Source organism: Acomys russatus, chromosome 1, assembly GCF_903995435.1.
Source record: "Acomys russatus chromosome 1, mAcoRus1.1, whole genome shotgun sequence".
In the NCBI taxonomy this organism is placed as follows: Eukaryota; Metazoa; Chordata; class Mammalia; order Rodentia; family Muridae; genus Acomys; species Acomys russatus.
Window position 1 is genome coordinate 95972024 of NC_067137.1, and position 13692 is coordinate 95985715.

The 13692-nt window shown below is 48.1% G+C and overlaps 1 protein-coding gene across 1 annotated transcript in view; it reads left to right on the plus strand.

The window, feature by feature from the left end:
• The window catches only part of Ift43 (intraflagellar transport 43), a 72153-nt gene that overhangs the window by 22417 nt on the left and 36044 nt on the right, over nucleotides 1-13692 (plus strand). The window contains exon 3 of the mRNA XM_051149598.1: nucleotides 4731-4795. Coding sequence (XP_051005555.1) covers nucleotides 4731-4795 — 65 coding nt within the window. The remainder of the gene's footprint in view (nucleotides 1-4730; nucleotides 4796-13692) is intronic.

Genomic DNA, 13692 nt, shown 5'->3' on the forward strand with positions numbered 1-13692 from the left:
TGAGACCACTGTGGTGGTCACCTGTAAGAGGGAAGGTTCCTCACTCACCTCCCCCCCAGTGGCCATGGCTTCCTGGGGTCTGGTTAGAGGCGAAACCTGTCATTTCAGTTGCAGTGACTGAGATGCAGCCTGCCTGAAAGGCTTTAATTCTCCCCTCAAATGACTGTATATTTGATTACAGTCTGATCTTTCTTGTGTTGACATTAGTAATGTTGGCAGCAGTGTCTGTAGAAGAGCTCCGGCATGCCTGGCACTGTTCTGCACACTTAACCATCCGGTCAACAGCTCAGCCCCTCTCCATTAGGGATTATTCAGGCTACGCTTTGCAAGTGTACATCGCCTCATCTCCCCACTGTCCTTCCCCAGGTCAGTCTCTGCCCCTCCTGTCACTGTAACTTGCATCTAGAGTGGGGAAGAGGTGGGTAGTATCAGGAGAGTCAGCTCCCTCCCTGTCCTGTTCTGGACTCTTGGCATCTTACTTAGAAAAAATGTCCCCAACAGACTGGACGCTCCCACACAGACTAGGCGCTTCCACTCTTCATGTCATAGGCTTTATGTGAGGTTGTGTTGTCTTTTCTAATACTAGAAGCAGAGAAATGGTCAGAGACTACACACCCAGGTATCAGGCACCAGATATCAGGGAGTTCAGTGGACTGGCGCTAGGGCCAACTAGAGCAGCAGTTCTCAGCCTTCCTAACGCTGTGACCCTTTAATGCAGTCCCTCATGTTGTGGTGATCCCCAACCATAAAATTATTGTGGTTGCTACTTCAAATCTGTAATTTTGTTACTGTTATGAATCATAACGTAAATACCCGATATGCAGGACGTCTGATATGCAACCTCTGGGAAAGGGTCTTTTGACCCCCAAAGGGGTCGCAACCCACTCCTGAACTAATGGCTAAGTTGGAGTGCGTTTATTCTGCCCACTGGGCAAGCACTGCTTGTGCTTCTCAGAATACTGGGTAGCCCCCTCCCCCAAATTCTAGTAAGCAGAGGGACAGAGAGGGAATTCTGTGCCGGGATAGAAACAGCCACACAGTGCGGTAGTGCAGGAAGGAGCGTGGGCAGGTGAGGACTGCAGCACGTGGACCGTGCTCAGCCCCAGCTTTACTGGGTATTCTTGTTAGTCAAGACAGCTGGAAACAGACTTTTAATGTGGGTATTTTCCAGTTCTTAGATGGTATCGCAAATTGAAAACAAAAGAAGTTGGGTGGCCAAACAAAACATGGCAGTCAACTAACAACCATACTGCATTATCGCAGGGTGGACAGGCCATCCTTGGGTAGAGAGATGTAAGGTGCTTCCAGGGGCAACAGGGAAAGGGCTGGAGGCAAATTGGTTTGTTTATCTTTTACTTTTTAAGAGGTTTGGATTTCTTTTGGTGTGGAGGGGGGATGGGGGGGTGTGAACCTGTGCACGTGCACGGAGGCCAGAAGCGGGCACAGGGTAGCCTCCTCGATCACTCTCCACCTATTTCTTTTGAGACAGGGTCTCTCCCTGAGCCCGAAGCTTGAGTTTTCTTGGCTGGGCAGGTGCCAGCAAGCTTCAGTGATCCTCCCATCTCCACCGTCCTCAGAGCTAGGATAACAACTGTGATAAGATGCCCAGATTGTGAAGTGGGCACTGGGATTTGAACTGTGGTCCTTATGATTACTGGGCCATTTTTCCAGCCCCTCCCCCACCCTCTTTTGAGACAGCGCCTCTCTGTGTAGCTCAGGTTGGCCTTGAATTCAGGATTCATCCTTCCAAGAGCTGACATTATAAACGTGTACCACCTTGCCTGGCCATAAATTGGTTTAAAACGTCTCAAGGGGACTCAGAGTGGGTCAGTTCCCTTCAGAACTTCATCTCTTGAGCATACTAATGCTTGGCAAGACGTAAGACATGGTCCTTTGCTTCTGTACGTCACTTTGGCGTTTCATAGTCTTGGGCCACTCTGCCTCTGGTCAGTCTTGAGAGTTGCACTGCTCTGTGCTGTCTGAAGGATCCCACCTCTGTTACTCAATTCGGGGTTCCTAGGACAGGAAATCCAGTTGATTCTTTGCTGTTGTTTGTCTCACTCTGTAACTCAGGCTAGCCTCAAACCTAGACTCCTGCTTCAGTCTCCTGAGTGCTAGGATTAGGGTTGTGCACCTGACTCTAATTGGATCTGCCTGGGTCCAGTACACTAGATCAGCCAGTTGTGTCTAAGGGAAAACAGCACATGGAATACATGGCTGCTTCTTCCAGCCCACAGATGGGCTCCTGGGGTGGAGTGGGAGGCCAGAGTGCAGTCCCTCAGTACATCTTTGGGTGCCCCCAGTCCCCCTGCTCCAGGGATAAACCATGGTGGTTTTCCACTTCTCTGCTTAAGGCTCCTCTAAATGGGATGGACATGCAGGCTCCCTCTGGCTCCATTGCTGGCCTCTAGTGTAGAAATCTGACTTGGATTTTTTTAAGGTTCCTCTAAGTGGGATGGACATGCGGGCTCCCTCTGGCTCCATTGCTGGCCTCTAGTGTAGAAATCTGACTTGGATTTTTTTTTTCTTAAGTGCCCCTTACATTTTCCAAGTGCTCAGTGGGGTGAAGGTATTTTGTGCCAGGGCTTGGATCCTTCACCATCATTTCCAGCAGGCTCTGGCTCATGGCACAGAAGGGCCCTGTGTGTAAGTGGGCCGCATCTTTGCCAGGCTAGGGCACTGCTACAGAGGTAGGAAAGAGAACTTATCACTGTGTTAAAACAACAACAAGGAAACAACAACTGCATAAAGGCACACAGGCATATTGAAAGGGTGTTTTCTTCAAATGCTCCCTGCTGGGGTATAGAAAGGTCACAGTGACACAGCATTTCATTGCAGGGGTCAGCAAACTACATCCTTCCCTTCAGAGTTGGCCCGCTGCCTGGTTTTTGAGGCTTTGTTTTGTTTTTGGAAGTCGGCTATACCGCTTGTCCTAGTATCTACAATGTTCAGCTCTCCACAGTGTTAGAGTTCAGTAGTTACACCAGAGACTATGGTCCATAAAAGAAATACTTACCTCCTAGTCCTTTGTAGAAGTTTGCCAACCCCTGTTGTAGTCCATTTACCCTCCTCACCAGACTGAGAGCCACAGCTAGAATTTTGTGAAGTTCTTGGAAAAAGAAAATTGATACTTCAAAAAATATTCCTGGAAGAATGCTGGGTAATTCAAAATAGGAAGAGCTCTATGCTGTTTTGTCCAGCTCAGGTGCTTTAGCAGCTGACTGCTCAGTGGTATTTTTAGTTAGGATGTGCTGATGTGCTGGGTAAGAACCTGTACAGTATGGTTTCTGTATGTGCTGCTTCCAGGTGAGCACTTCCTGGCCAAATAGCTTGAGGAAGGTTGAAGCTGCCAGTGTCATGTTTATGTCTGCTAAGCAAATCTTACCCTTAAACCTTCATTTTATTACTTTTATTCTTGTAAAAGTAATATATAAACAGGCCATTAAAAATCAGAAAGTGCATAATAGCACAGGGATGGAAAATTTAAATCGCCCTTAATTGGGAGTCCCTCACCATGTGCATATAGCTAACGCTAATAAAATGTTTCATTTCATGGGCTTTTTGTAAAATCAGATCCTTATTCTTACTGTTTTGAGCCTTGTCTTTTTGTAAGTTAGTGTATATGAACTTTGATATTACTTTTATAACACAGTTTTGCATCATTTGCATACTATTTTATATATATTTTGTCTTATTTAGTTCCTTAGTGCTGACCATTCTGGTTGTTGCCAAGTGTTCATTATGCAGAAATGACATTATGTTTTTCTATGTTTATGTCCTTGGGATAAGTTTCTGCGTTTAGAATTGCTGCCTTAGGGCTGGAGAGATGGCTCAGTGGTTAAGAGCACTGGCTGCTCTTCCAGAGGACCTGAGTTTAATCCCCCTAGCTCTCACATGGCTCATAACCATCTATTAACTCCGGTTCCAGAGGATCTGATGCCCTCTTCTGGTCATGATGGGCATTGCACATGTGAGGTGCACAGACATGCATGCAGGCAGAACACCCCTACCAACACACACACACACACACACACACACACACAAAAGGATTTACTGCATTACCAGGCATAAGCAGGCTGAGAAGATGGCTCAGCAGGTGAAATGTCAGATCCTCAGAACCCACATAAAAAGCCGGTATGGTGGCGTGGGTCTGAAACCTCTGGGACTGAAAGACCTTGAAGCTCATTGCCCAATCAACCTAGCATTATCAGTGGGATTCAAGTTCAGACACACACACACACACAGACACACACACACAATGCAGCCTCCTAGGTAGCGTTTGTGCTTTGCATGAATGAGGCACTAGTTTAATCTCCACTTCTGGGTGGCAGACGGTGAGTCGTGAGTATTTTTAAGTCTTCAGTAGACATGTGACAAACTGGCAGGAACACTGCTCATTTCTACACCACCTGGAAGGATGAAGGTGCCTGGGTGTCAGAGTAAATTAGAGCTTATTTTCATATTTTGTTTTAGAGACAGAGTTTCTCTGGGTAACAGTCCTGGCTGTTCTGGAACTCACTTTGTAGACCAGGATAGCCTCAAACTCACAGAGACCTGTCTTCCCCTGCCTCCTGAGTTCCTGAGTGCTGGGGCTAAAGGCCTGTGCCACCATCCTGGCTATTTTCGTATTTTTATCAGGGAAGTGCTTCCATGGGCTGACTTGTTTTAGGTGACCTGTGGTGTTGGGAGGCACAAACTGAAGGACTGTCCTTCTGGCTTCTCTCGCACAGGCTCCCCCACCAAAGCCACCTCGAAGGCAAGGAGGCTGGGCGGACGACTCCATGAAGGCGTCAAGGTGAGTACATAGCTCCCTGGGAGAAGCTAGGGTGGGTGGGGTGGCATGGAGATGGGGACAGTATGCTGGGGTGGTCACTTTGGTAACCCTGAAGAGGCGAGTCACACACCATCTAAAATATACAGTGCAGTCACTCGTCCAGGCACAGAGGTCTGCGTCAGTCACCCTGACATTAGACCTTTCTTCTGTCATCCCATCAAGAAGAAGCCTTGTACTTCTTACCAGCCCCTTTGCCTGTCCCCCCCCCCCCAATCCCCATGGTGGGCAGCAGTCAGTTTCTGCCTCTGCTTTGCTTCCTCTGAGGTTTGTGTCAGTGAGGTCTTGATTTATTCCATCCTTTATGACTCAACCCCTCTCTTGCTCAGCCGGCTGTTTTCAAAGTTCAGCTGTGCTCTGCCCATTTCTTCAGCATGCCGGAACTGCCTGTTAGTTTCATGGATGAGGTCTGTAGCATGTCTGTGTTGACACAGTTCTTCCATTGGTGAAGAACGAGACAGGTGTCCCATCACTGCCTAAGTGGCATCTCCTGTTTACTGTAAGCTAGTGCCGGAGCTGATGGGAATATTAACTCATGGTAATTCAGTAAGTATGTCTCACCATCCTGTCCTCCTCTTTGGAGTTCCTGGAAGGAGTAACCAGTGTCATGGGCCGTGGCACCCCTGAAGTTGTGTGGGGCTGTAGATGCTAGTCCATTCTCACCCAGCTGGTATTCTGGCCCTCACCCAACCCCTGCCCCCTTCCACAGCTTAGGCCAGAGGCCTTGTGGTTCCATGTTGAGAGATGACAGAGCACGGTGATTGAGAGCCACAGATTGTGGAGCCCAGTTTCAAATCCTAACTGTGCTACGTGTTAGACCACAGAGACCTTGAGGAAGTGGTTGAGTAAGCTCTGTCTCTTCTGTGTCCTCATCTCTGCAGCAGGGTTAAAAAAGCTCTTCAAGGGACTGACTTGAGGGTCTGAGGGATTCATAGTAGAGAAAGAAGTGCTTAGAGGCACTGGGTAGCTGCTGCTCCTGTTGCCATGGAGATTGCTGGGATTCTTGTCCTCATCCCTTCGTGGATGGCTTTGACCATATTTACTATAGGTGTCCTGGAAGATGGTGATGTGTATGCCTCCAATCGAAGGGCCTGTTAGGAAGTGCTTCTTCTAGGTCAAGAAAATGAAGGGTTACTGTGAATTTCTTAATATTAATAACTCAAGTTCTTAACTTGAGTTAACATTAGGTGGCTTTGCATAGGAATGTCAAGCTGCCAAAGCCTTAATCCAATAAGATTTTATGGGATGTGCTTGGTTGGGTGTTTGGTAGGTTGGTTGGTTGGTTTGAGTCAAAGTCTCATTACATAGCCCTGGCTGTCCTGGAATTGCTATGTACACCAGGCTGGTCTTGAACTCACAGAAATCCACCTGCCTCTGCCTCCAGAGTGCTGGGATTATAGGTGTGCATTGCCATACCTGGTTTGCCCAGTGGTGAGGATCAAAGCCAGGGCTTAGTGCACTGTTAGACAAGTACCTCACCTACTGAGCTACACTCCCAGAGTGGCAAGTGTTTTTAAATCTAGATCAGAGCTGGGACTCTTGGGCCATCCAGGATAGCATCCATGTCTCTGAGCCAGTTTCCAAATGACCTACCATGGCCAGGGTGGACAGCCTCCGCATTTCTTTGTGCCACTCATTTGCACCCTGAGGGTCATGTGGCAGTTGGTCATCTGTGATTTTGCCCATAGGAAGCAACACCACAATCAACTTAAAGCCTCGGGTGTCCGATGCAGACTCACCTGGGTGTGGAATCGGCTTGCAGCACTTACTTCAGCAGCAATGTACACTTGGGGATGTTATGTAGCCCATAAAATAGCGGTAATAGACAGGGCACAGAGTGCTCTGAGGCTGGGACACACAGCACAGGAGAAGCACTCAGCTCAATGGGAGGGGCAGCCAGGTGCTGCAGATTCAGTTAGGGTGTGCAAGGCCCTGGTTTGATCCCCAGTACCACAAGAAACAACAAAACAAAACAAAAAAAAAAAACAAAACAAAACAGTGATGCTGAAAATAAAATGATGATGTGGGTCTCTTAGTTCCAGGATTATAAGATAGGAAGGTGTCACATGGGCAGTGCTGGCTGCCACCTGCTGCTCCTGTTGTGAGCCTCTGGTTTTCAGCAGGTCTGGGCTGGGCAGCTTTGATTACAGTTGGGTGTTGTAGATTCTTGAAGTTTGGTTCCTTGTGTAAGCCAGTTAGTTAACCAAGGCCAGACTGACACAAAGAACACTCTTGGACAATTTTCTAGGCTGTTTTACAGATGAAGTAAGTGGAGTGTGGTGGCTGTAAGTTGACAGGGGCGAGTGCTTTCTTGGTTCAGAGTTCCCTGCTAAAGGTGGGATTACAACTCAGCCTCGTTCTTAATCCCTTGCATCACGCCTTAGGTGTAAGGTAGACAAAACTACATCCACTACAGCGGTGGGATGGGCACCTGCCAGGTTATTTAAGACACATACAAAGATGTACAGTCCAACATAGTCACAGAATCTTGACCACTAGGTCACTGCATAGTTACCTAATGGTACCTAGTATGTAGTCCACATGTTCCTGTTTGTCCGTAAATGTGTGTCTAGCTCTGGCGTCCAATCAGAGTCCACACATTAGACTAGTTAGTTCTGTCCCCTCCCTCCCTCCTTCTTTCCTGCCTTTCTGTTTTTTGAGACAGGATCCTTATAGCCTAGGCTAGCCTCAAACTTACATCCATCCTCCTGCCTCAGCTTCTCAAGTGCTACAATTACAGGTCTATGCTGTTGGGCCCAGCTCTCTTGATCTATAACAGCTCCTGCTACTATGAAATATGCAGACTGTCCCAGGAATCCAGGCTAGTTGTCTCATACAGAATCTTTAGATTTCTCTAATTTGTTACGATTAGATTCAAGTTGAAGGTTTGGGCCAGAACAGGTGATGCTGTGTGCTTCTTCCCAAGTCTGACGAGAAGGCATAGGGCTGAGGGTAACCCTGTGTCAGTGGCAGCAAGTGTGAGCTCTCAGCTTTGGTAGGGACCCAGGGAGCTTCCCCTCAGGACACTGTGTGTGTGTTTTTAAGAGTGACTAGTGATTGTCTTCAATTGTCTTAGGGCACTGTGCTGAGTCTGTTCTCCACAACGTTTTCCCTAGTGGCTTTAGTGTCTAAGTGTTTTTGCACAAACCAGGATGCTCTAGTGGGCACCACAGTGCAAGGTGTGCCTCCTGTCCTGGGAGAGCTAGATTCTAATGGAGGACATCAGGCATCTCTAGTCAAAAAGTCTGGAATCACCCAAGGAACACAGGGTAAGGACGAGGCAGATGGCATGGGTACTACTAACCATGTGACATCAGAATCAGGTGATTCTAAGGTCAGGGGCCACTGAGCAGAGTAGATGAGGCCAGGCTGGTTGGATTCTGGCAGAGACGGCAGCTTGTTAGAATGTTTTGGTTTTAGATTTGGTGTTGGGAGGGTGGCAACCTTCACCTTACGCTGGTTAGATCAGACAATGTGCACTGGAAAATAGTGTGCAGACTTTCAATGCTTTGGGGATAACAAGAGCTGCGTGGTGCTGTGTGTCAGCACAGCCTGGCCGCTGTAAGGAATTACCAGATCCTGGGAGTTCAGACAATTCACATTTCCACCAGGCTTTCCAGGGGGGCAGATGGCAGCATGACAAAGTTCTTGGTGACAGACTTTTTCTGGTCAGATCCTCAAGTGGTTTTCCTTCAGGATCTGTACCCAGGGGGAGAGAGATGAGCTTTCTCTTCCTGTCTCCCATCCTGAGAGTGCCATCCTTGAGACCTCAGCCGAGCCTATCACTACCTGCAAAGACCATCACCTTAGGGCTGAGGGTTTCAGCAGAAGGATTTGGGGCTGGGGAGCAAAGAGCCCCTAGCTCTTGCCTTGTACATGCAGTGGACTAACTCGGTCAGGTAGCTTCCGCTCAGCCAAGTAGGACAAACGACAGTTGCAGGCAGATGCCTATCTCCAGTGGGAAGCGGGCTGTTGATGGCTCTGACTAGTGAGCTCGCAGCCAACACACATGTGATCCCGTGATACCTTTGTTCCAGGTATGAAACATTCAAGACAGCAGAGCATGTGTGGGCCTTGGCCTTGGGAGATAGCGCGTTCTAGAACTCTGGCTCACTCTAAGGGGGCAGGACAGGGGTCACTTGAGGAATGGCTTGGGATGGATGGGAGATTACTACCTGTCCCTTCTCCTGGTGTGCCAAAGCCACCATCTTGAAGTCATTGCCTGAAGTTGTCTGAACTGGGACTCTTAAAGAGTTGATGGGTCACCATCATGGCCATGTGAGTAGAGCTGAGTACAGGGGAATTGGACCCAGGAAGGAGAAGAAGAAAGGCCTTCTGATTAAGTTCTGTCTCAAAGTGTCTGTTTTTGGGTTTGTCCCTGCATTGATCTGCAAGGGAATGAGGCAAGTAATGGCCCCTCAGGGACTTTCAGGACTTTGCTCTCAATGTCAGCCGTCATTTTCAATCACCCTCTCCCTCCCAGCCATTAATTTTGGCCCAGGATCATGGGGACTTGTCCATCTATCACTCCTAATTGACACTAAATGATCTGTCAGTTTATTGATGAACGGCGGGAGTGGAATTGTCACAATATATTTTACTTTCCAACAACTCCTCCTGACAATTTTACCTTGTCCATCTCGCTCTGTTCACATAAATCTCCATTGGCCGCTCATTCCTCCTCACGGGCTGTTCTGGTGCCAGGCACTTCCACACTGTCTGCACGTGTCAAGGACATCAAGATGGTGGGAGAGCTGCTGTGTGCTGGTCCCGAGGTTACCCCCTCCCTCCCCTCCTCCTCCTCCTCCTCTCCTTTCTCCCTCTCTCTCTCTCTTTTAATGGCTTAGATGTTCCGAGAATACTAAAGGGCTTCTTTCCTCACCCTCTATGTCATTGCCGTATTAGGGTCTCTACCTTCTTGTTAGCAGCGAGTAGTTAATTCTTATTAGGCTACAGAAGTGTGAAAGACAAAAACTCACCGGGCTGGAGGGCTCGGCGGTCTGAAAGCACAGCTGCAGACGCAGGCTCTGTTCTCTTAACCCAGCCGTGTTACAGCCTGCCCGGTCTCACCGCAGCCTGTTCATTAGGAAGGTGTCACAGGCGTAGGTGTGCCATGTGTGGCTCTGCGGATGCAGGCAGGCATGCATCTTCTGCCCTTGGGCCTGCGCCAGGCCTTGTGCTGCCAAGACCTGTGGCTGGTCATGCCTGTGAGAATTCTCAGCCATCCATCCCGCCTGCCACTCAGACGGTTCATTTCAGTGCTCCATGACTTGAAGGATGGGAGATAGCTGGCTTAGACGGCGGTGCACATAATGTACGTAGGGATATGAAAGTCCTGTGGCAAGCAGAGCAGCTTGGTGGCATTGCTGAATCCCTCCTCCTGCAGGAGATCATTTTTGTTAATTGATAAGGACCGTTTTCATTTATTAGCCACCGTGCTATTTTATGCCTATCAAAATTAATAACAATTTCTTAATGTTATCTGATATCCAGATCATATTCAGTTATTTTCACTGCAGCAACGATGTCTTGGTAGAGTTGGGCTCTAGAAAGGACAAATCAAGGTCCACACTTTATTTAGTTTTTCTGTCTTCAGCTTCTCATTTATGCTGTACCCTCCCTTTCCTGCGCCTGGTTTTTTGTTGTTGTTGTTGTTGTTTTTGTTTTTTTGTGTTTTTTTGGGGGGGGTGTTGTTTGGTTTTTTTGGTTTTGTTGTTGTTGTTAGGTGGAAAGCAGAAATTAAGAAACCTAGCCTGTATAGAGTGTCCTATGTTCTGCATTTGGCCCATTTCTTCTGAGTTGTGATTTTTAAATTGTTTCTCTGTCTCTTCACGGTCCTGTTCCAAAGGAAAGTTACAGCTAGAACTAGCTGGTGGTTTAAGCTATGTGCACTATTGTGGTTGGAGTACTTCACTGCATGGTGCCCAGGTGTGGGGAGGCCCAGGTGTGGGGAGGCCCAGGTGCGGGGAGGCCCAGGGACAGGGAATACTAAGTGCAGGGAGGCCCAGGTGCGGGGAAGCCTAGATGTGGGAAGTACAGATGTGGGAAGGCACAGCTGTAAGAAGGGCAGGCATTGGTATCCACCTATTCCACTTACATAATCTGTGGTCCATGGGGTTAGTCATACATGGACCTTCACCCTGTCAGACTAATGTGTGCTGCATCCATTGGCAAGAGTTGTTTAAGGAAATGACTTCATTAAAGGTTATTATACAGTGGATTTTTGAAATTTTCACTTCTTATTGAAAATTCTCTAAAGAACTCCTAATCAATGATTAAATTGCCCAAAATATAATCTGTCCTCAATATCCTGCTTCTCTGGCCTTAATCTTTAGTTTATAAAATTTCAAACCTATGGAAAAGTATGAATGGCCCAGTGAGCACCCACATGTGAATGCATGTACTTGCGGATGTGTGTACCTGTGAAGGCGTGTGCTTGGTGCTTGTGCATGTGTGTACCTGTGGACGTGTGTACCTGTGATTGGGCGTGCTTGTGGATATGTGTACCTGTGGGTGCGTGCACCTGTGGATGTGTATAACTATGGATGTGTGTACCTGTGCATGTGCCTGTGGATGTGTATGCCTGTAGATGCGGGTACTTGTGGATGTGTGTACCTGTGCATGCGTGTGCCTGTGGATGTGTGTGCCTGTAGATGCGGGTACTTGTGGGTGTGTGTAACTGTGATGTGTGTACCTGTGATGCGTGTGCCTCTGATGCACGTACCTGTGGATGTGTGTACCTGTGGATGCGTGTACCTGTGCATACGTGTGCCTGTGGATGTGTGTACCTGTGAATGCGTGTACCTGTGGATGTGTGTACCTGTGGATGTGTGTACCTGTGAATGCGTGTACCTGTGAATGCGTGTACCTGTGGATGTGTGTACCTGTGGATGTGTGTACCTGTGCATACGTGTGCCTGTGGATGTGTGTACCTGTGAATGCGTGTACCTGTGGATGCGTGTACCTGTGGATGTGTGTACCTGTGAATGCGTGTACCTGTGGATGCGTGTACCTGTGGATGTGTGTACCTGTGAATGCGTGTGCCTGTGGATGTGTGTACCTGTGCATGCGTGTACCTGTGGATGTGTGTGCCTGTGGATGTGTGTACCTGTGAATGCGTGTACCTGTGGATGTGTGTACCTGTGGATGTGTGTACCTGTGAATGCGTGTACCTGTGGATGCGTGTGCCTGTGGATGCGTGTGCCTGTGAATGCGTGTGCCTGTGGATGCGTGTGCCTGTGAATGCGTGTGCCTGTGGATGCGTGTACCTGTGAATGCTGTGCCTGTGGATGTGTGTGCCTGTGAATGCGTGTGCCTGTGGATGCGTGTGCCTGTGAATGCTGTGCCTGTGGATGTGTGTACCTGTGAATGCGTGTACCTGTGGATGTGTGTACCTGTGGATGTGTGTACCTGTGAATGCGTGTACCTGTGGATGCGTGTGCCTGTGGATGTGTGTACCTGTGAATGCGTGTGCCTGTGGATGTGTGGTATACCTGGGATGTATGTGCCTGGGATGTGTGTTCCTGGGATGCGTGTACCTGTGGATGTGTGGATGTGTGTGGCTTCTTCCTAGGTCTCCAGGTCAGTCTTGTCCTTATTGCTCCCCTGAGCACCTTGGGGCCTTCACTGCCTCTTCCTCTGCATTGCTAATAACCAAACATAGTTACCAGAGACTGTTGTCCATTTTCTATGCTACTTGGTCTGTGGTGCTCAGCACACAGATGTGCAGTGTACAGTTGATCTGTGAGTGAATTCTGGACATGTTTTTATAAAGCTCCAGTAATTATGAAGGAACTGTACACCCCTGATTCCAGAGAAGGAAAAGACCTTAACTTTTGACTTACAGATTTTCTTTCTTTCTTTTTTTTTTATTTTTATTTTTTTTTGGCTTTCCGAGATAGGGTTTCTCTGTGTTAGCCTTGACTGTCCTGGAATCACTTTGTAGACCAGGCTGGCCTCAAACTCACAGCGATCGCCTGCCTCTGCCTCCCAAGGGCTGGGATTAAAGGTGTGCGCCCCCACCACCTGGCAACTTTCAGATTTTCATCAGTGAATACAATTTTGTTTGTTTGGATTTCAAGAAAAAGAAAACAAACTTGGAAGTCTTGAGACTTGATTTCCTACATGTTAGCTTTACTTAAAAAGGAACCAGAACTGGATGGTACAACAGAGTCTTGGGTACCAAAAGGGAGCAGTTACTTGATTCTCAGCAGGGTAGTCATCTGTGAGGATCCAAAAGTGAGTGAGATCAGGTGGGCAGATGACTGAGAAAGGGTAGTCTAGGCAGATATGTGCGCACACACCCACCCACCCACCCACCCACACACACACACACACACACACACACACACAGCACAAGGTGTACGGCACGCATGACTGTTAAGACAGATGTCCAAACAGGGAGTTTACATGAGCAACTCTGAAAGCCATACAGATAAGCCCTCAGCCCTGGTGTCAGTTGATTGCGTGCGTATGCTCTCTGTGCAGTAAGCTTCTGAGATACTCTAAGCTTAGAAAAGATGGCTTTAGAGCCAACACTGTCATAACGTTTTAGCATAAACCTTACATGTTTTTATTCTGTAAGACGCTCTGTGTTGTGTGTCACTATTCCTGGGGAGACAGGAACAGACATTTACTTGCCTAAGATAGGAAACTGATGACAGAACAAAGTAAGGACACCACCAAAATGCAGCTTGGGGAACCAGTGAGTTGTACTGGGATTTCTTACAGGTGACTGGGTGAGGGTGACTTACAGGAACAAGAATTACTCCAAGATAGCTATATCACCAGAATGCACTCAGCATGGGGGACAGCTTGTGGACGCTAGAAACCGGGAGCGTCCCATCCAGCCTTCAGGCATG